Genomic DNA, 24,217 nt, shown 5'->3' with positions numbered 1-24,217 from the left:
ATAAATGGTTCTCTCAGACGTTCAATATTGGATAACAATGATTTATATAGACACCATTCTTGTTGAAGTTGGAATTATCTTTTGATATCTGAATGTTTTGTTCCTGACATTGCCCATCAATACAGCAGATGCAGACAGACCATTCATTATCATACAGCAGGTGAAAACAAAATTGGTGTTAAACACAGACCATAGACACTTTCCAGTCAATAGGCATCATTGATGCAGTTTTCATCATAAAATTGTCTGTATCATAGAAATGGAGGAATAAAAGTATGGAGGGATTGTTATGTAATAAATGTAAACGGGTAAAAAACTATTCAAAATGACAATACTGGTTTTTTATACCAAATTGGTTAGTTTTGACCCGTAGGGTCTTGATGACCTATTGCTGTCGTGTTTCATCCGTGGTCATGTGATTTGCCATCTATAAGCTTTCCTTTAATATACAAGTGAATATCAACCCCTTGTCCGTTTGACCAGGACCCCAAAGTACATGTTCTTATGACAAGTACCCCATAGAACAGGAGGAAGGTAGCTGATTTCAACATATTATTTCCATTGACAACACCCATAATGTCTATGGTAAATGCCTGGAAATTTCATGGATTTTGTCCATGGACATTTCATGGATAATTTGGACAACATGCATGAAATGGCCATGTAATAATGTCCATGGAAAAGTTTTCATAGAATGTTTGTGGATTTTCCATGCTAATCATGGAAAACATACAGCCAGAAATGGTGTAGGAAATGTTTATACTATCATAGGAGGGCACTCATTTCTTCAGCAGAAAAGGTTACCCCTATGGACATGGTGTACCAAAGGGGAAATAATGTTTTGTTTTTGGTTAAAACTGTATTCTTTAATGCTTATTCTGTGCCACTATGATACGACTATTGCCCCAGTCTTTGTAGATAGATGGACTTTTAGCCCCTTGGGTCTCTTGTTTTATCTGACATTGCTATTTTGTATAAAACCAAATTGATTTTCAATTCTTTCAAATGTTTGGAAGAATAACATGTTCATTTATCTAATTTACATACCAGAAAAACGTAGAAAGATGTCAGAATTTGTGGTCATTTCATAATCAGATAATTATTTCCTTCCTCTTCTAATGTGCTTCATCTAAAGAAAGGTTTACTTGAGCAGCACCAAGAATTCTCAGTAGTTTGAGTAATCTTTGCTCAGTCAGTGTGTAGGTATCGACTGAGAGAAGATACCACGCATTTGGGTTGAAAAGGAAGCCTTAATAGTCTGGCTTGTAACCCGTGGCTTTTCACCTGGTGTGGCAGGTCACTCCATACTTTAATTTGCTTGTTCATTGGGGAATCAAGCACAGACCCATCATTGGAAGTCGGGCATGTTATCTATCATGCCACATGACCACCAGACAGTATTTAAACTTCTATGTCTTTTGAACCCCTACAGATGTCCTAATGCTGTATACTGCACTGAGGATCTGACAGTGTTCGTATGACATGTACTTCACCCTGTCGTACTGCCTATGATAAGGATGACATAGTGGGACATAAATCTGATCAGTGTCGGCTGGCTTTCATTATTTTGCTATATTGAGTATTTTCAGATGCTTGATACCTCTGTATCCATGTCCAATTTGTAACTAAAAACCCAATATTTCAATCAATGAAAGTGGCTTTCTGGCAATACCAGTCACCAAAGGAAAAAAAATTTAGTAAAATATATGTTATATTTGTCCATCTGATTGGTTTTGCAGTACATAAATCTGTTAGGATAAATCAATTTGTTTAGAGACATTGCAATGCTGATATTTCCTAGATGGTATCGATATGGCAGAAATTGTATTGATAAGCTGTATACTTGCAATTCACAGATTGACATTGAGTGCCTTTAAAAAAGAATTGATAAAAATAATCCCTGGAGATCATGTGACCTGTATGTGCGTGTCACAATCTATCAAGACTACAGCATATTTGTTCACTGATAATTCTAAAGGTAGTATTTGTATGGATTTATCAGCAAAAATATATGTGCTGTGTTTCTATAGCTTCTTATGCAATGATTCTTTGTTGAAAACCATAATGCATTGATAAATAACCTTTGCTGGACAAGGTCTTTGAACTAACTCAATAGTCAATGTTATCTGTGTTTCATAAGAAAACATTGGGATGTGACGGATTCTACTCAGTGATATCTCAACATCTGACAAGAAAATATTAAAACGAGATGAATTCTTCTCAATAATAAAGTATTTTTAAGAGGATGTGGGACATGATGGATTCTACTCATTTTTTACCTGTACATTTGATAATGACTTTGGGACATGATGGATTCTACTCATTTTTTACCTGTACATTTGATAATGACTTTGGGACATGATGGATTCTAACTCAATGGAACCTCAACTTTAGAAATGAGGACATGTGACATGTTGGATTCTAACACAGTGTCTTTGGGAAAGGTACTATAGTCAGTAGCCATTGCGAACATAATGATAAACCCAGTTCTGGTTTTGTGAAATTTCTATTGCTGTTGTTTTGCTATCCCCTGTAAATTTCACAGCAGTCTGAGTGTTTGTTGTACAGGTGTAAAGATAATGCATGCTTCCATTATACCGAAAAGCCAGGTCACCTGATATTAAAAGGAATAAGTTAGATTCTCAAATGTGATAATTCTCTGATGGATTTGTAAGGCCTAGTATGAACGGTTTGATAGATCTTAAGAATATAGGTCTGGCCTCATTTGATGGAAGGAATCTCAGGGCTTAATAATTGATGAACTGAAAGCGTGGTCACTGTTCTCATATTAGTTTGGCTAATGGCTATAGCCTACCATCCTACACAGCATGGCTTTGTTACTTAATGAGACAAAATAAAATGAACCAACCCATCTAATATCACCTGTATTTCATGCAGGATTTCACGTACTAGAAGTAGGTCACTGTGACCTATAGTTTGGCCTTGAACCGTCACAAGTGTAGGACAATATTTTTTATTTCTTTCGTAGTCATTTCCTCCTTGATAAATCTTGTAAAGATGTCATGATGGTGAGCCAACTATCTCGCCCCAGTTGCTCAAAAGGAAGAGTTAACCTGTGATTAGCGAAAACTTCAAATTACTGTCAGTCTGCACAAACAAGTGTCAAATGCAAAATTAACACTTCAAATATATCAATCTAAAAGGTCTCAACAAATGTACAGCTGTGAGCTGGAAATGAAAAAGAACGTTTCCTTTTTTTGTATAATTCATTTTTGAAAATTTTCACATGTCATCTGTAACCACTGAATAACTGTGGCCAGAAAGTTTGATTACTTTGACCTCTTTTTTGACATTTCACTGTCATAAAGGAGACACGCTCAAGAAATTGCTAGTTAGGATGACCTTATCAAAGTCCATTTAGTCTCTGAGATTAATAATTGATGGACCAAAAACTTGATCTGCTTTCTCTTATTAGTTAAGCTTATGCTTAAAGGATATCATCCTACACAGCATGGCTTTATTGTAATAATCATCAAATAGGGCAAAAATCTGACCAACACCGAATATATGTAATAATTATTTCTAGCTATTGGCGATATTGTTATGGTGATATACTGATGATAGTGGTGACACTATGCTTGTGATTTTTGTCTTGTGTGCTTGGTTTATTGCTCTGTAAACAGATTCATTTTGAGGCAGGATCTCCTTGCATTAGCTGGTAGCTACCTCACTGAACACGGTACGGGAGGTTTCACCCAGAGCAATTAGTGTACTGTCTTGCCCAAGGACACAACACAGTGATGGCACAGACCTGATGTATTTATCTAATGGATTTTACATCCACTATAACGGCCTTTCAGCCTTTCAGCAGATGAAACTCAGACTTGAGTCCCCTTCCTGAGAAAATTAAGATGATACGTAGGGAGTTTCAAACACACACCTTGTATCTTCAGCGAAAGCTACATATATACAAAATCTCTGATTAACCAATCATGCTTATGATCTCAGCCTTTGTTGGTGATATTAGAGGTAAAACACTGGTGAAATTGGAGGTAATATACTGGTGATATTGGAGGTAATACACTGGTGATATTGGAGGTAATATGGTAATATACTGGTGAAATTGGAGGTAATATACAGGTGATATTGGAGGTAATATACTGGTGATATTGGAGGTAATACACTGGTGATATTGGAGGTAATACACTGGTGATATTGGAGGTAATATGGTAATATACTGGTGAAATTGGAGGTAATATACAGGTGATATTGGAGGTAATATACTGGTGAAATTGGAGGTAATATACTAGTGATATTGTAGGTAATACACTGGTGATATTGGAGGTAATACACTGGTGATATTGGAGGTAATACACTGGTGATATTGGAGGTAATATACTGGTGAAATTGGAGGTAATACACTGGTGATATTGGAGGTAATACACTGGTGATATTAGAGGTAATACACTGGTGAAATTGGAGGTAATATACTGGTGATATTGGAGGTAATATACTGGTGATATTGGAGGTAATACACTGGTGATATTGGAGGTAATATACTAGTGATATTGGAGGTAATACACTGGTGATATTGGAGGTAATATACTGGTGATATTGGAGGTAATACACTGGTGGTATTGGAGATAATATACTGGTGATATCGGAGGTAAGATACTGGTGATATTGGAGGTAATATACTGGTGATATTAGAGGTAATAAACTGGTGAAATTGGAGGTAATACACTGGTGAAATTGGAGGTAATACACTGGTGATATTGGAGGTAATACACTGGTGAAATTGGAGGTTATAATATACTGGTGGTATTTGTGATGTTACACTGGTGATATTTGTGATGTTACACTTGTGATATTTGTGATGATGAACTGGTGATATTAATGAATGAAATGAATGAATAAATATGAAGTCATGATCATGATACCAAGATTCTTTGGGATCTCTCATTAGTTAATATAATTAGTTCTAGGTGACCTGCAGGTGTACTCACTGCCCCATTAGTACTGTATAATAATGATGATGTATACTGTTTGTATGTCCCTGGTGATCACAGCTGATGAAGTGAATTCCAAGCGGTGATATATGTTCATGTTACCATTAGAGATTACTACAGGAACCTTTCAGTTGTATATGGACAACTTTACACAGTAAACCCACCTCCTCCTTTATGACATTTGTAGATTTGATATAATTTTCTTCAGTGTAGATTGGAAATATTGATGCAAACATATTATTGGTGATGACTGTCATTTCAAAGATATGTTGAAGGAAACGACGAATAGCAGATTTACTTGTGCTGCATGGTGATCTCTGTGTTTCATTAGGTTGAAATATCTTTACCAGAAGCAGACGTTGTAGCCAGTATCCCTCGGGTAACTCTGACATGAAACATTGCAGTTGTCTTTTCGAAGTAGAAGTAGTTGGATCAATGTGATGACTTTGAGTTGATCCTTCACAGAAAGAAAGGATTACCCAGGAAAGGCATACTTTAGCAGTCATCAATTTGATAAAAGTAATAGGGTTATTCAGACTGTTTGGTCATTTACTCATCAGGTACATACTCATTTAATGTTATGCCAGTCAAGTTCAGTACTCTTATCTATAAAGTTCAGAATGGAAATTCATTGGCACAATACATTAATGGGTAGATCGAGTCATTGTACGATTATCACCAGTGATTTGTTTTTTATGGAAAGTCATAAAACATCAGTGATTAGGATTTAATGTTCATTCATGAATATACAGGGATAGAGCTTGCTCATCTATGCCTGATATTGCTTGTGCTTTTTAAAGCTTGTACATAGACCAGTAACCCACTCATCATGGTAGACTTAATTTGTATCACCCAATAAGCAATCAAATTTCCTAGTGTTTGATCAGGGATGAGTAAGTTTAGGCTTCCTATACATCAAACTAGGTTTTTTGTCCATTGGGGATCACAAAAAAAATTGTCTTCTTTATAGTTGCATCATTAACAACTGTCTGAACTACTTCCTTTTTGGCATTTCTAAAATAAAAAGAAGGTTGGGATCTGGACAGATTAGGTAACAGGTAAATATGATGGTAACGCTAGAGACTTTGATGTTTGTCTCAGTAGATTTAGGCAATACCTGTATTATAAATACTGTTTGTGGTAAGGGATTAGTGGAATAGTCTGATAACCAATATCTTCTTTGCTTAGTAAATCAGAATAACTGTATTTCTGTTTTCTAATTATAAGTAATTTTGGTGTAAACATGTAGACAATATTTGTTTAGGGAATAATTTACAAACATTTTGATGACTACAAAAAACTAAAAAGGAAAGCTTAATGTAAGAATCATAGTATACAGATAGGTATTATGAGAAGCACATTTTAAGGAAGTTTGATGAAAACTAAAAATCAAGTTGTCCTTTATAAGTGTTTATAAGTTTACATGGATAAATCCAAACTGGTCACTTCATAGTCACCATACTTCAATGTCAGAAGCAAGTTCTATCAAATGTTGAATGGCTTTAATCATAGGAAAGTCTAATTCTTGCCTGGAAACTCAGTTGAAATTTATTATTTCACAGAAAGGATGGAATTTGATGTTCAGATCTGAAAATTATTCCTAAGCAAGTAAGTTGTAGTGAGAAAATTAGTAAAATGTCTTATGTTATTGGGTAAGTTGGGCATATAACTGTAATAGGAGTATTATTGCAATTGCAGAGGAGTTATTTCCATTTGTTAGCTCACCTGGCACAAAAGTGAGCTTCTGCTATGGTGCATTTTCCATCATCCATCCGTCATCTGTTTGTCAGTTGTCCATCATTTCTCTGAATAGCATACACTGTATATAGGAAGATATTTAGATTTGATCATATTAAGTCTGCTGGAGAGTAATAACCAATAGTTTGATATTTGCCTCTGTGGCTGATTGTATGCAGATTTGCTGCAATAGCAAACCTAAATTCACCATCATTTCAAAAGAATCTGTATTGAGATAAATACTATTCATCCCACTCTCATATGTCAACACAATTGTAATATTCTACATGCCTAGATATATTCAACACACACACACAGATAAGCTGTCCAGGAGGTGAAGACACTAACTGCATTGTTTCTTGGCAATCATTATTTTTTAAGGTCAAGTTAAAAAGTAAAAAAAAAAGTTTCCCATTTTGTTTTCATATGAGTGTTTGCAAATGACTGGTATATATATGTAGAGTTGATGTGGCTTTGACACAATTGTCAGAATCTCCAGGAATCCATTGGTCATTTGCCATAATCATTCATTTCTGCGTGGTATTTCAAAGGACTGGCTGGTCATAATGGTATGATTATTGATCACAGTGTCCAAAGTCCAGCTGCTGCGTTGTAGCAGCTTTAGCTTAGACTAGTAGGTAAGATCTAGTTATAATGTAGATCAAAGTAGTGGACTTGGTAAACATCACCCTGTTGCCTACATTCTTGACTGATGTCTGAATTCATTTATTTTTTTTTAGTTCTCAGGCTGACAACTATCAGGCACAGGTCTGTTGCTACAGCCTCTAGAGAAATAACTGTCTAACTCTTCAACAATATTATTTGTCGATTTTGTCCAACCGGCTCAAAGAATGGTCAAGTGTCACTGTAAATAGAAGTTGTTTCTTCGAGGTGAGAATACTAGTGCCTGACATTTATGGGATTAGTAAAGTTTCAAAATTGTTGATAGCGTATTGCCAATTTCAGAATTTTGCTGGATCAAGCTTCAATTGCTAAAAAGTTAATATTATTTCCATACATGATTTTCTTTATCTGTTCTTAAAATTTTGCTTTTAGCTGTTGTTCTGTTCTTTACACCTGGTAGATTCTGTTTTGTTGTGGAACACATACCTAATAAACGTTATCTTATAAACGTTATCTTATGTATGGCATCTCTAAAAAGGATGATTTGATTTTAAACAGTTACTTCAATAACAACATTAGTATTAAAAGTAACGGGCGTAGTATTTACTCTTTCTATAGGTCTATATGTTTTATGAATTAGGCTAGATATCGACAGAACAAAATACTTAACTGTCCTGGGAAAACTCCATTCAAATTAAAGTAGAACTTTATATTGCTTCATGTTAATAATTTGAATTAATCTGTTATCTAGTCATTTCCTTTTCATGTACCCAACATGGAGAAGTTTCAATATAATTATTTTACATAAAAGTTTTACAAGTTTATAAGTCAAACATTTTGATTTTCCTCTTAGAATGCTATATGTACAGTTGTTTCAGATGTTTAGCACTAAAATGAATGATCAAGGAAGTATAATTGGCCCATTCCAGTCTCAGGCACTCAGGAAGGGATATAATGTTAAGAGCCTGTGACTAAACATCTGATACTTTGAAACAGCATTACCAAAGTGACACTGAAGTTGGCCTTTTTGAATAACCAAAATAACCTTAACTAGTACTGGCTATTTAAACAGCATTGCGAGGGGTTTTAAATACATGTCTTGATTTCTTATTGTAAAATTAGGGACATTTGATTATTTGCTGTAATTTCTAATTGTATTTTATAATTTTCGGACAGTATTTGGTTTGTGTTGTTGGACATTTCTGTAGAATGTCATCTTCTAATGCATTAACCTAATCAGAATGATAGTGTTTGGGATTCAGTTTCTCGCAGGAATTTGAAAAATGGTTTTATTGTTGCATGGAACAAAATCTTAAGAACCAAACAGTTAATTATTACACATCAAATACAACAGTTCAATTCAACAATAGGTCAAATTCTAGAATGGCAACTATGTGTTTTTATGATCTGAATATCTTTGATGCAACATACATGGAGAAATATTATGGGGTTATAGGAACTTTGTCAACATGCAATGGCCTTCATTGATATCTCACAGTACTGACACTGGTGCAGAAATTGTTCAGTAAAGAGTAGCACTGTATCTATCATCAGGCCCAGTATCTGTACATAGGCAATCTTTGAACGCCCCAAACAAGTTCAATATTTTCTGTATTTCAAATGACCTGAATAATGGAAGAAATACATCAATGAAATAAATGATTATTCATACATAATGCCTTTGTCAACTTTATTAAATGTTTCACTGAAAATCTTTATAAATTGCCTTCTGTTATCTGTTATATCAACGAACTATGGTCACATAGTGACTACAATATCATAAGTAAAGGGTGAGGCTTACATTCCGGTGCAGCTACTATGTGGATCAAATTGAAAAAAAAATGATAAAAATTGACTCTGTTGCCAATTTACCTGTGTGACTTGTAACCAGGAAAATGCGGTAACTTGACCTAAGTTAGGCAGCAAACAATGCTTTGCTTTTAGTTCCATTTCCATCGAAGTGGAGATGTGTATACATTTCAAACATTTTGCAGTTAAGGATATATTGAAATATTTTAAACTTTGGATTTAACAGTTAAGTAAATATTGAAATATTTTAAACTTTTGACTTTTTTATAATGGTTTGTACTGTGAGTGGTGTACATGTACCATCATCAATATACCTGACATTGAATTTTCTGGCCAAAGCTGATTACTTTAAACAACAGTGTAGTTTACACTCCTATTTTTGGAATCATTCTGGTGCCAAATTAAGCTAGAGTAAACCTGGATATGTATCTGGTTTCTAGCACCCTGTGGTCAATATTGGTCATTAGCACTAATTGACCATTAGTACCAACACAAGCTGATGCTTAATTGATACTTGAGCTTTAGTAACAGTCACAATCACCCCTTCAGTCGATCACCATCAGAGGAAGTCCTGGAAAATTACTCCGTTCACTTCTAATTTACTCTAATTATCAGTCAGAAAAAGAAATGGCTTGACAAGTCAGAAAAAGAAATGTTCTACATATGAGATTTATTGAGCCAAATTGCAGCTAAGTTACACTTGGTTATTAAAATGGAACATAGGCATCTGCCAATTATGGTTTCTACCTTTGAGATTTATTGTCATTACAATACTTCACATTGGTCATTACATTTAACGTAACCTGTGTCAAGAGATCGAGGGATTTGACAGGTTTGTTTGGAGGATGTTGAACAATAATATCAAAATGAAAGAAGCAAACATTCATATGAAAGTTAGACCTTGAAAAACAGTACCCTGTTAGAGATTTCAAGGTCATGATATGATGAAACACACTATCAGAATATATGTTGTTGAATTGCTATAGTCCCGCAGAACTGATATCCTCTTTCATAAATCAGTCTTTCAATCTCTTGAGCATTTATCTCTAAATACACAAAGTTGAGACCAACCTGTGAAGCTTCTAAAATCTTATGTGATTTAATTGTGTCTTGGAGGCAGTATTACCTGCATAGAAGCTAACTTCTGTGTTTAAAAATAGAAAACCGTAAATAGCAAAAAAATCAATTATTGAAACATGATTTATTTAAAAAGAAAAGAAAAAGGAAAAAGTTCTATATCTTTGATCTTTGTTTTTGATCACAGAATGCATTTGTTGCTATAGTTCAAATTTTACTGTAATTGAATTGGGATTAAAAGCTATGTTGCATTGCAGATTACAAGCACAACAGGCACCTTCACATAGTTTTCCAATGAAAAGGAAAGGTTTAGATGGCCATCTCTGTGTCTAAGGAATGATAATAGGGATTTAGGGAATGGATAAGAGATCCGCATCATAATAATCAGAAGTTGTGTTTAGGGAACGTTAGGTACTATAAGGTTTGGAATAACATCAACATTCAATTTCAGATCTATGCAGTCGAAGGAAAATTGGCCATGACATTACCGTTTTTTCTTCCTAATGTGGCCTTTCATGGTAACAGACAAAATGTCTATTTTACTCTACAATGGCTTTTAATTGCATTATTGTGCAGATGGACCATTAAACCATCACCAAACTAACAATGGTACAGTTTGAACACAGAGAACACTGATTACAGGGTGATTTCCTTTCCTATTCTGCATCGCCTACTTGATAAAATGTCAAAGCCCTATGTACAATGATAACGTGCTACATTGAGCACTGAATGTACAATATAATCTGTAACAGTTGTTCACTAGCATGATAAAACCAGTCCCATATAATTGTCTTGTTGGTGTTGTTGTGGTGAGTTGGAGATTTTCTATACTGGCAGTCTCATGGACATTTCCTGTAATTGTATAGACAGTTCCTTCGGTTCTTGATCTTAAATGGCAGATCACCGTTGAAGCTTCTTGAACACTTTAAACAATACACATTAGCTAGGAAACATCTATTATATATTATACTCTTCATCATGCTGGATTTTATAAGATAAGTTGAATATAATTTTTTTAAAAAGACTCCCATAAGTGGAATGGGCACAAGTTGAGATTTGTTCAGAGTCTTTTTTTATGCCATCTAAACGTATACCAGGGTAGTTGATGAGAGGTGTTTACTTATTTGTCTTTGTGACATCTTTAGGTAGTCTTTATATATTTCTTCATTTCAATTATAGTTTTAAAGTAATTAGAATTTATACACAGATTCAGTATATTTCTGCTTCATTAATTGCTGAATAATCAAAATATAAAATTAAGATGCATACTTAGTGAAAAGGTATCAGTTTTCTTCAAATGAAAAATCTTCATCTATATCAAACTTAAAAGATTAAGTTCCTGTGTTATCAATCAAGTTATGATACTCTTGAGGCCAGAGGTGATGATATTCAGTGCTCAATTTAATAATGATGATAAATAATGTAAAAATGAGAAAACATGATTGTCTATTGTTGTTATGGACAACCCTGAAAACCTATATATTTATAACAGGAGCAGAAAAACATACATAACCAGATTGGGATTTGAAAGCGGGATCCTCTGAAGTCTAGACAGACTTTCCATTAATTGTGTTACCTCAAGGTCTTCAATGATAAACCCATTCTGCTCATTTTTCATTCTTATTCCCCCTGAGTCTGTGGTTCCATAGATGAATGCATGGCTGTTAATGATGCACTACTTTATATAAACAAGGAAAAAGCATCATCTCCATCTTCCTATCAATATTTTGCATGCAGATTCCATTCAAGTGACCAGTTTAGTGATGTATAGTTAGGAGAAGGTTGCACCAGCACAGTTTTCCGAGTATTATTAATGCTTCTCCCAAATTTTGGAACTCTTCAGTGTTTTTGATGGTGTACATGACAATAGTATTTGATAAACATATCATGAAATGAACATCAGTGCAATTCCTTTTGACATTGCAAATTTCAGCCATTTTTTCTTTATATCTGCAATGTTATTGTAATTGCTAAATATGTAATCATCTCCATGAATACAGTATACTTAGAAGATGCTGAGCCACTGTTAGTGGTATAGTTGAAGTCTTGTGAAAAATTTGCTGTGCATTCAATTGTTCATGTTTAAAATGCATTTACGTTTGACATCATACAGTTACAGCGTTAACATTACATTAACAAATGACACCTCACAAAATAAGTAAATGATTGAACAACATGCAAATATATTGATAAGTCAACTAACAACATAACATTATCAGATCGTTGACATTGCATCAATGTGTTATCTTTTATTAATATACTTATAAGCCCCAGATTTAGGAGCAATGCATCAACTCCCAGTCATTGTGCAACTATTTACAAACAGGCATGGGTCTCCCTTAGACAGTCATTCTCCTTCTTGAAACAAGGCTTTGTCACCAAATGTAATAGGAGCGGATGAATGCAAAGTCATACAGGGATTTGAATCAGGCCCCTCCAAAGTGTAGACGTTGTTCTACCAATAAGGCTGCCTGGCCCTGATTGTTCAAAGGCTGGTAAGAGTGGTCAGTGAAAATTTTCAAAGTCAAATCAAACAAAATTAGGAACATTTTTTAAAACTGAACAGCTGGAGATCTGTGGAGACAGGTCAGATTGATCGGATACATTTTGGGTCTTAATTTTGCCTTTAACGCTCTTGTAATTTCAGTGACAGTAATTTGAATTTTTCACAAACTGCTTGGTAACTCTTACTAACATTTGAGCAACCAAGGCCTGGTTGTCAATAATTGACCCAGTCTAGTTCCACTACATGTGTTTAGTCGGAGGAATTTAGAGATGAACTTGTCACTCATAGAGCAGGGCAATATATCAGGAAAAACTGACTTTACTTACAGAGAATATGCAGACATTGTTTAATTGAATTAGGCTACATTATATTGTACCTGAGTTTGACACTTTAACATACTAATTCAGTTTAGTTGAAATCTGTCTGTGGAAGCCAATTACTGAGGTGTGACATATGTCCAACATGATAGACACTGTTGCCAGTATGGAGAACTATTATCCACTTAATACAGGGCCAGTCAAATTGATCAGGGCAGTCCTTGCTTAGTTTCAATCTATGTTAAGCAAATGATTATCTGTGTTTTGCATGTTATTTGAATGACAACAAGTAAATTGTGATGAAGCTATACAGCTAAATTGATTTCACAGACAGAAGCAAGAGTTTTACTTGTAGTTTATAAATGAACAGATCTAACTGAGGTCTCCCTGTCAATGTTCTTGCAAAGAGTCTAACTTAAATAGACTCAGGAATTTGATGCTTTTCTAAATGAAAAATTTCTGAAAAGAAATTTAGTAAAATTGCTTGTGCTTTAAGTGCATCTCACAAAGACATATGAAGTCTATATTTCTATATATGGAAGAGGTTGGTGTAGCTTGTACATAGTGTTAAATAAATCTTTGTCACTCTGCTGAAGGAGCATGCGTCTTTGGCTCTGTTTGAAGACCCAGTTGGTTATCATATCAGAAACTGGGGTAAATTAAGAGCTGTATTTTAATCAGATTGAGGGGGGAATCTGTCTTTTTTCTGTTCTTTCACACTTAATCTATTTTTCACAACTTTGAAACAGCTGAATTTAATCATTCTTCTTGGCCTGGATCAAAGCGTGAAAGCTTACATTTGGAGGAAACTGAAATATCTGGGGAAATTCTAGAATTAAACCCATGTGGTTGAATGGAATTGACTGTTTTCTATTTCACATGCAATCAGGGAATCAAATTTAGTGGCAGGTGAGTGTGTTACCACATGTGCCTTATTTATCATTAGCACAAGTTATCTCAACAACTTAACAGCCATTGTCTGTATAGAAACACTTCTCTCACTGATACTTTTCACCTGTGTAAGGATGCATGACCTCACCTTACTCCCAGTCACAATGTCTTCTAAGAGACAGAGTAGGATTGAAGAAAAAACATAACACATATATGAATGGTACTATTAATATCAATGATGAAGAATGTAATTTAACTATAAATATCTCTATTGTCATTACAACGTGATAAAGACAATTGTAATTACATCATGGCTGAGCCGTAAGCTAAGCTATGTAAATATTTATAGCGCTGTTATGATGATGGATAGGCTAGCTAGCTGAAACATGTAAACCAATAATAAAACCATGGAATCCAGATGTTGATGCTCCATCTTCTCTGTCATTGGTATTTACCTTCCTTGATGGGCTCTATTGAATTCTGTGGGGTATCCGTCTTTGATTCCTTCATGATCTGATCCATGACTTAAGACAACCAGGACATTGATTCTCTCCCACTCTGTCAGGATTTTTTTTTTATTTCGTATCAATCTTTGGTATACAGACAGTACAGAATAATGAATAGGATACTCAGTACTGCTGTATTTTGGTTCTTCTAGAACTTTACTTTCCATTGTCTAAACTAAGGGTCAAAATTAGGAAAATCCAGAAAGAAGGGAAATTGCGGATAACCAGAACCACTTGAAGGGAAGATTGAATTAAATTAACATTCAGGTCTTACTTTTCTGTCTTGCACTTGATAGAGTATTTGTAGGGATAAAAAGTCTTATTTCCAGCACTGACACTACAGTGATTTTGGAATCAGAGATCTTTTTTTTAATACCATCTTTCCCCTAACATTATGAAGTATTATTTTGTTAAGGTTTCTAGATGCAGGTTTATATTTCGGATATGTGAGTTTTCCTTTGTCCCTAGAGGTGTGTCCATTGATTCATAATGTATGCACATTGATCCCTAGATGTATGCACATTGATCCCAACATGTGTGTATTTGATATTGTGTAGCCCACCTGGCATTGGTATAACAATTTATCCGTCTCTGAACTTCAACTTTAACATACTGTTCATTTTTGTGATAGCTTAAACCAACCAATGTTTCAACATTTTGATTTCATATGTATGTTCATTTAGACCTAGACAAGCAAATGCATCACATCATAGGTAAAACTTCAACGTCACTTTTTGAAATTTAAGTCTCCTCCAAATTTTGTCATAAATGCAGGTTTACATTGTCATCAGTCATGAGGATTCTTGTTGTATATAGAAAATGCCTTTTGTGGTAATTTCCAATTTATAATGTTACTTTCTGATAATGACTTTCTTTATTCCTTTATTTGTATACATTATGCATTGCATCTTTAAGTGTTCTAGGTACTTTGATTTTATCAGAGCTGTGAAATGAATGAGATTAATACATGGATGAGACTTTTGATCTTTTATAACAAACAGATTCCTATAGTCAGCTATTACATTAATATTTTATTAAGATTAGCTTATACTCAGACAATTCATGATCTAAATCAACAGATGTGACATATAGAGGTAATGCAGACTGATTACACATGACACTCGTGGAATGGAAGTCAAGGATTAAAGAGTTTTGAACTGTTGCCTATTATTGCTGAAATCTCTAAGGATTGCCTTTTCATGCTGTCCTGGCAGGCATTGATTAGTATGTCAAGCCTCTGGTACCTGCACGTTACTTTGGTGATGGAAGTAATATGGCGTTGAACTGTTATTGGTGTGATAAAGTGGAGGTGGCAGATTTTGTCTACATTATTGTGTTGGTAGTACTTCTCTTCACGAAATGTGGGTGTGGATGGCTTGTTTAGAGTGATGTAAGTTAAAGCGTGGGTGTACTGCTCCAGCTCTGGACAAAAAACACAATGGTGTATAAATGAAACAATATTGCCAGACTCCAGAATATATCAGTATCATGTCAATATTGATACAGGTTATATAGAGTTAATTTACATTGATAGAAGTAAAGTTGTCTAGCAGGGAAAAGATTGATTTAATGGATCCAAGTGATATGTTATATAAGGTGTATTTAATGAGTTTCATTTCTTCTGAAATTCATGAAACTGGGTGAAGAATTATTTTATCAAGCCTTTTGTAAGGTTAATGAAAAAAAATAACAAGTTTCATAATTAGTAAGATATAAAATGGAAATGATGTTTGTATAATTTTTCTGAAGTTGTTATGAAATCTTAATTTCACTCCATAATCCATCTTTGTAAATTTGTGATGTCACTAGCCATGTAGCATCAAGAGTTTGTGTAATAATATATATAGCAATTCTCTCCTCATGGGCTATAAGTCTATCCGGTAAGACCATAATGGCCCTTCCAATTAATGTGAGGCCTTTAAGGTCAGCACCAATAACATGCTGGGATCAAAGTTATCAAGTTTGTTCTAATGAATGACCTTCACCCATTTTGAAAGTCACATGAGTATGTTGGAATATAAAGTGTTTCTGAGTAATCCAGAAGCCTGTAGTTCTTATGTTTTACCACCAGCATCCTGGGATGATGGATTATCTAGTTAGTGCAAATAGATGACTCTGACTCACTTTTAAATATTTAAATAGAATTTGAATTACCTAAAAGCCAAACGTTATGATATTGGTTTAGTAGCCTATTCTAGGTATTAAGGTGTTAAGTTGGAATTAATATGAAAGACAGAAATCAACTGTAAAAAATTGCATGAAGAGAACATTTTAACAAAGTTATCTGTTGATATACTGTATAAAACCAATCTTCTTAAGAAAGAGAATGTTGTCCACTGAGAGGTTTAAAAGGCTGTACTATTGGACATAAAGCCGGTCAGATATATAGATAAATGATGAAATAGAAAGAGATGCCTATTTAAATTATTTCTGTATTGCTAAAAGTGCTGAAAAAGTGGAAACATTTGGATATAATTAAACTGTTATTACTTTAGCATTGAGATCTTCAGGGAAGTATACTAAGCAGCATTTTGTTTCAATTTGAGTGTTTAAGATTAACTCTGAAATCTTTGTACAAATTGCTTTAGAAAATGAGTAGAGAAAGAAAATGATACCTGATTGCAAATTGGTAACTTTTAGAATATCATGTTTATGATTGATGTTGTGAATCTTAGAAATGACACTCAGACTGCTTGATCCAAAAATTAGTTTTGAAAGAACCAAGATAGATTTTTCATGTCATTGAATACATATTAAAACCGAATCGTATTATGATTTTCTTAATTTGATTGTTTTTGGAGTTTTACACAAATAAGGTTAACCATCTAACAATTGCCGACCTATACCCATTTCATTAGCACACATATTGTTCCCAGCTTAAACAATCAATACACTAGGGAAGGTGAAAGAAAAACTACTTTCTTTTCTCAGCTTCTTCCATTACTGACAGGAAATCAATGGATATTTTAATTGATGAGAGATACAGTCATGGTGAAAATGAAATGGTTGAGAATTTGTGATTCATTTACCAGGGAAACACATACCCTGTATATATATCTATAGTTATGAATTCGATGAAAGCTTTTTAAAGATAAATCCTTTTTACAGAGTTGACAGTTACAAATATCTTCCTTAAGTGTATCATATTTCATAAGTGGCTTTGACTTTGATTTTATTATTTATTTAAAAGAAAAATGTCTATTTTGGGGTTCCATTTGAGAATTTTGAAAGGCTTTGCAATCATCCTAATTCTCTTAAATGGTTTTCAGTATATTCCTAGCGATACATTTTAGGTGGAATGTAGGAAAATATTTTCCATCCTTAATTTACTTACTTAGTAATCTAAGATATTAGACATAAACATATAAGCAAATGTTACATTCTCAAAGCTATTCATAGTTCAGCATTATACACAGAGCTCAAATGTGACCTGAAATCGTTACCCTCCAATAGAATTTCTGTTTCTCCCTATGATCTCTAGTCAGACATTTTGGTCAGAAATAGTTTAAGGAGTTGACAAAATTGCAGATACAATAGGTTAGATTTTCGAGATAATGTATAGGTTTCACAGACATTTTTTTTTAAAACCAACAAAGAAAAAAATTGACTTGTGGACAGAATCTTAATTCAAACACTCATTTTATGAAAAAAATGACAAAATAAGAACAAAAGAAAGAATTACAAACAGACTTTTGAATAAGTATAAGGAGAATAAAAAAGGTATTCTGGAAAGGTAGGAACCTTTTGCATCATCAATGATACCCGTTCCCAAATGAGAGCCTGGTAAACTACAACAGAGTCACTTGGCATACTAATGAGCACTAAACACGTCCAGCTTTATATTGCAGAAAGAGTAGAATATTTCCTAAATAGATCATTGTCACGACCATAAACTTCCCCATAATCTTCATCAACCTGCCTCTCTTAAAACCCTGTTTTGTGTGTTTTTCTTTCAGTTGCTTACATTTTGCGTGGTCTAAGTTGATCATTTCCATGAGGCAAATCATCAAATGTTACGTTGTTTTGTTGACTTCAATACTGTATCATTTTGAAATGACATCACTTCTCAGGTATTTGATAAGTGAAGTAAAGATATCAGGTGACCCAAACTCTCAGTGGTCGTAACCCCTGGAATTCTGAGGATAGCAGTAACAACAAAGAATTTCCCTCATAAACCTTGAATTTTTTTCAATTTTTCACTCTCAGGCTTGAATAACCTATTTTATGTCTGTACCTTGCCGCAGGCACAGCCAAGATTCTGTTAATCGTGTGGGTGTTTCACATGGGAATCATACCAAACATACAAAGATGTATTGGTTAAATGTCATAATGAACTATATTTTTGTCTACTTTCAGTTAACTTCGACCATTTTCAAATTCTCCGAGCTATTGGAAAAGGAAGTTTTGGAAAGGTAAGCATTGTCAGTATAAATGAAAAACAGTACTATTTGGAAAGCTGGAGTGTTTTAGGGAAAAATAACTTTACAAATAGATTAAGATATGAATGAAGTGTAGATCTCCTAGGTGCCAATGGAAATTCCCTGCCATAAGTAAATAAGGACAAAACAATTACCTGGTAAAGGATTTTGAGGACATAACAAATTTTCGATTTGATAGGTTATCAATAATTCTTCGTGAACAATATTGAAAATATTTTGATACCATTTGTGGAAATTATCCCTGGTGTGTAACATGATCAGCCAACATGAAGTTTGAAATTTAGACACTTCTGTAACTGAATTCTCTCTGCTTTTTCTGATATAGTTAGCGGATATATGTAGTATACTTGTTTTATGCATATACCGGAAATGAGATCATGAATTTTTGTTTTAACACAAGATTACTTGTAATTTTATTACTTGAAAACCAAAATTCATTATCTAATCTCCAGTGTATGTATAAAAAACAAACACTATTCCCACTCTAAAGTCATTTTAGACTAAAAATCATGTCATTATCGCAACATCAACAAAAACGAACAAAAACTAGGAACTGCACAGTTTTTTTTGAAACAGTCACTCACTTATTCTTAAGAAATAAAAATGCTTCTTTCAACCACTGATGACATAGAAGCTCCACCCACTTCCTTGGCTGGTGTTGATAGAGTTAGATTCAGGATGTAGATCGAGGCATTTATAAAGGCTTAGAATGCTTATCAGCATGGAATATCTGTCTAAATTGTTGATAATATTGATTCCATGTATACTTAACCAAAATTTTTCATGAAGCAAAAGATATCATTGAGAAGTATCGAAAAGAGACCATGATGTGTTTCTTTCAGATTGAGATATATGTATCATTCTTTATAGAATTATTCAGTAAAGGTTGGAAACAATACCATTTGAAATGATTACATTTAATTATATTATTAAATACAGTTGATCCCTGAGTTGAGAATATTTCCTAATGTAAAGGTTATTGTCTTGACATTCTGACACTGCCGACAAACTCACTTGAAGAGGAGAGAAGTGAATCTGAATATGTCACAAAGAATATCATTATCATACTCTTGACTTCACATTTTGATGACACATTTTATCATGTCATTATCATGATGTTTTTCCAATGTCGATGTCAATCTTCTGTCTCAACTGGAAAGATGGACACCATCTTTTGGCCATCGTCAGAATTCATGAGTATATCGGGGATTAGATCATGAAAATTATCCATTTTAAAAATGTGTTACATAACCATTACTTTACTTTTTTAATGTAATTTAGTTATCATATTACAATGCTAACTTCAACATAAAATGTCTTTAGCTAATGAGTCTTAATTTAGTTGCCAATATTGCACAAATTTCAAGGACATTTTCACGCTTTCCCCCAAAATATGATTTTTGCCTAAAACAGGACAAGATGTTATATGATGCAGCTCTTTCAACACAGCATTAATTATCACAAAGCCACTGCTGTAATTTTCTGTAAAGTCCACTTATTGAATATTGGATCGTCATTGATAGGTACATTGGGTGCATCTATTTATAATATGTATTAAGAAGTGCTATAGTTAAGTAGGGTGACAATAGCAACAAGCTTAGGGTAAGTTAATATAAATTATTTATGTATTGTCGACTGGTTTCGCCCAGAACTGTGGGCTTCATCAGGACACTCAAGTAAGAAAATTTTCTCCTTAAGTACTTAAAATGTGGGGGTATATTGCGATGTTAATAAAGGGGGTCATTTGTGACCAGTTCATAGGATCAGGTTGTCTAGACACATTGTAGAGGTAGATTCTGACTTGGTTGGTTTGTATTCCAGATTAACATCTACTACACCGTTTTAATAGTTGACTCTGAAAGATGACTTATGTCCTGTAATCTAAACTATGACATTATGTATGGTGTGGTCCGGTGACATGAAATGTCCAGCTACATATGTAAGATGGAAGTTGGAAGTTTGCAAAATTACATATTTGGGAGAAGGAATGTAATTGATACATTTATGACCACTATTAAAACTGAAATGTATAGTTTGATATGTTCAGGATATTTATGTTGTGTCATGAGATTTTTATGATTGATAATTAGATACAGAGGTTTGAAGCATGCAGCGGTTACCGTAAATCTTAGTAAATACCTGATAAACATAAAAATGAACAGGCCTTGGAGCAACATCACTAATCATGTCTCAAGAGGCTCTCTGTTTAATTGTTTTAGTAATTAGATTTTCTTCTCATGATATTGAATTAGAATTAAAGCGGGAAGTGTGACTTGCTAATGAGCATTAATTAATGGTGTCATTTATTATCAAATTAGTTAAAACTGCCTTAATCTTCAAGGATATTTTGACAGCTGTCACCAAACTTTTTTCTTGGTCGTCAGGTGTTGTTGCGTTTTCTCCTGAAACAGAAGATCAATGCTAGTTCCATCATGTATCTAATCACTGATCAGTAATATGCCTTTGTATCTTTAAGGACTTCAATCAAACTTTAAACAAAGGTCAACCATGGCAATGAGATAAGCATGTGTTACAGGGTACACTGATGTCAATGTCAAGGTCAATGTTGTAGAAAAGCAAGACAATTAGCACTTAGAAGTTAATCATGCAAAATCACAATTTTAGAATGAATGTACAGCAATGTAATTTACGAACCTTATGTTTTATAGTTTATATATGACAAGGAATTATCATCATGCAGTTCAAATATTAGACAAGAAATGGTCAGTATTAATTACTCCCTGATATATATTGGCATTTCAGTGTTAGTCATGTAAGTTATTTTCTTTAAAATATCATTCAAATTCTCTATCAACTTCAATACTATTTGTATGTGAAAATAATGTTTACGGATCGGTAAGAATTACCTGGTACCTAGTTTCTTCTGATTACTTTTACATAAAGATTTGGCTGAGACACCACTCATATACACACAGGGTCAATGAAGTGTTGAGAGTACCTTGGGGAACACTTCAAGTGAGTTATAGCATACCATAGTTGGCTTTGTGATCCACTATGTATAATTGTTTCATCATACAGCACTAAAATCATCCATTAAACGATGCATGTCACCTACTACATTACAAATATAATGTGTAATGTGTAGATTTTTTTGGTTGCTTTTGAGAACCTAAATAAGTAAAATGCAATGAATAAGAATTCAACTGCAAGATCTATATTAGATTGGCTACCAGACCTTTAAGTTTTACAAAGAATTTAATAGCTAAATTCTTACATTGGCTTTTTCACCCCCCTGGTTTGAAACTCTAAAAGAAGGCATGTCAAAGAGATAGGAATAAATTTTATTTATTAGGTCATTTGAATCGAAGGGTCATGATGACCTACTGCTATTGTGTGCCATGATTCCATTGTCATGAGCCATACCCCAGGCACTGACCATTAACTTTTCCTTTAAAACACTACTCCTGCTGAACACCTGGACAGATTTCAACCAAATTTGGTCTGAAACATTACTGGGCGTAGGTCATCAATTGTTATATTCAGAAAGTTGATTCTACCCCAAGGGATCTTGGAATGAGGCCTTAATAGGAAAATTAGACAATACTTTGCTTCAAAACATTGCTTCTCCTTAAATGGATTTCATTCAAATTTTTTCTGAAACATCATTGGGGTGGGCAATTCATTCTTAATTCAGAAAATTGTTTTGACCCCTTGGGACTTAGTTTGTTTCAAAATGCTACTCCTCCTTAATTTCAGGATGGATTTCACCCATATTTGGCCTGAAACATTATTAGGGAATGGCAATGATATCAAACATACATGAAGTGATCCTGAGATTTTCTTAACCAAATCTTATCTTTCGGTTTCATCCAAAATTCAACATAATTCATCTTGAACAAATAGTCTGAACTGCTTCTCAAGTTTCATTCACACAATTGAGGAAAAGAAACAGATGATATGTTGTTATTTTTCAGTCTGGTCAAAACTAGGAATGTTCAAAATTTAAATTCATCAGCTTTATTAGACCACAATCAGCAAATTCTGTGGTCTGTCTATCCATCTGTCGATTGTCAGATGACTTTTAAGGGCCATTGCCCTTTTGTACTTTAGATATTCTGGAGACTGGGGAGCCAGTCTATATCTGTGTGTATGTAGTAAAGCGTTATCCACAAAAAAGGAACTTTTCTGTTGAAGAGTATTATGAAAGTTGGTGTCAGTAGCCCTTGAGATTGTAGAGTGTCTTCAACTACAGTTTGCCTGGTAAATCATTATAGACACTATGTAATGTTCAGTATGTATTGTTGAAGACAGTGTGAGCGGTCCTATTTGCATTTTGATGTATAAGCTGATAGATGACAGTTTCAGTTCTGAAATTTGATTCACATCCATCATGATTTTATTTGGTATTAGTGAAAAAGGCCATGTATAAGTGTGCTTGATAATGAATGGCATGTCATCAACAGTAGAACATTGAATCTAATAGACAGTGTCACCAATACATTCAAGGTTCAAGCTTATGTGGTAGACAGTGATGGATGCATGTGTGAAGAGAACATATGATGGCTTACTGACTTGGATATCTCTCACCACTTTGCACAGTAGAACAGTTTATATTTTCTGTTCATTTAAATGAACATCTGAATATGGTGAAGAGAAAATAGCAGCGGAATGGAATTAATAAGTTTTAAAAATATAAATATCTGTAGGTCACCTTATCCAAAGGGTTTTAGGGACCTATATGCGGGGCCCCAAAAAAGGGAATTTAGGCATTATTTTCCTTTAAAATCCTACTCAAATGGCTTTAGTCAAATTCCTCAGAGTTAACAATAATTTCTTCTGTGTGGCATTTTGATTTCACCCCAGATGATTCAGAGGTGGGCCCTAAAGGGGAGAGTTATCTTAAATTAGTTTTAAATGCCACACTTCTTTCATGCCGTGCTGGATTTGATGACACATCAGGGAACAGGATCATGGCCTCCAGAAGGACAACTTCAGCTAAGATTACTCTAGGTCTACTCCTCCCTCATGCCTTTAAGAATAGGGACTGAATAATTTTGAATTATTCTTCAGGAAAAACAATCCAGTCTTGAATTTATAAAGGTTATTGGACCCCTAGGGACAAGTCTTCAACTCAACAAAAAAAATCACTTTCAAATGTCATATATTCCTAATGCTCAAATCAATTTCAATGTATTTGCTTAAATCATGTTAAGGGAATGGTTTTCTTACAGAATGGTTTGATTGTCAGTTGACGTTTAGGGCATGGTGACCATCTTGTTCTTTTTTGAAATAATGTTAATTTACCTAACATGTAGTTTGTTGTGAATCTACATGATATAAATTTTAAACCTTTCATAAATCTATTACGAATTTTATTGTT

General features: G+C 34.0%; 1 protein-coding gene across 1 annotated transcript in view; it reads left to right on the top strand.

Annotated features, from left to right (window-relative positions):
* The window catches only part of LOC132547464 (serine/threonine-protein kinase 32B-like), a 77,321-nt gene that overhangs the window by 18,430 nt on the left and 34,674 nt on the right, over nt 1-24,217 (top strand). Inside the window, exon 3 of the mRNA XM_060211219.1 lies at nt 18,794-18,849. Within this exon, the coding sequence (XP_060067202.1) occupies nt 18,794-18,849 (56 nt within the window). The remainder of the gene's footprint in view (nt 1-18,793; nt 18,850-24,217) is intronic.

The sequence above is a fragment of the Ylistrum balloti genome, unplaced genomic scaffold (assembly GCF_031769215.1).
Source record: "Ylistrum balloti isolate Yb309-2 unplaced genomic scaffold, AGI_CSIRO_Ybal_v1 Utg369956, whole genome shotgun sequence".
Classification (NCBI taxonomy): Eukaryota; Metazoa; Mollusca; class Bivalvia; order Pectinida; family Pectinidae; genus Ylistrum; species Ylistrum balloti.
The sequence above is the reverse complement of the archived record's forward strand: the minus strand, read 5'-3'. Positions and strand labels throughout refer to the sequence as shown.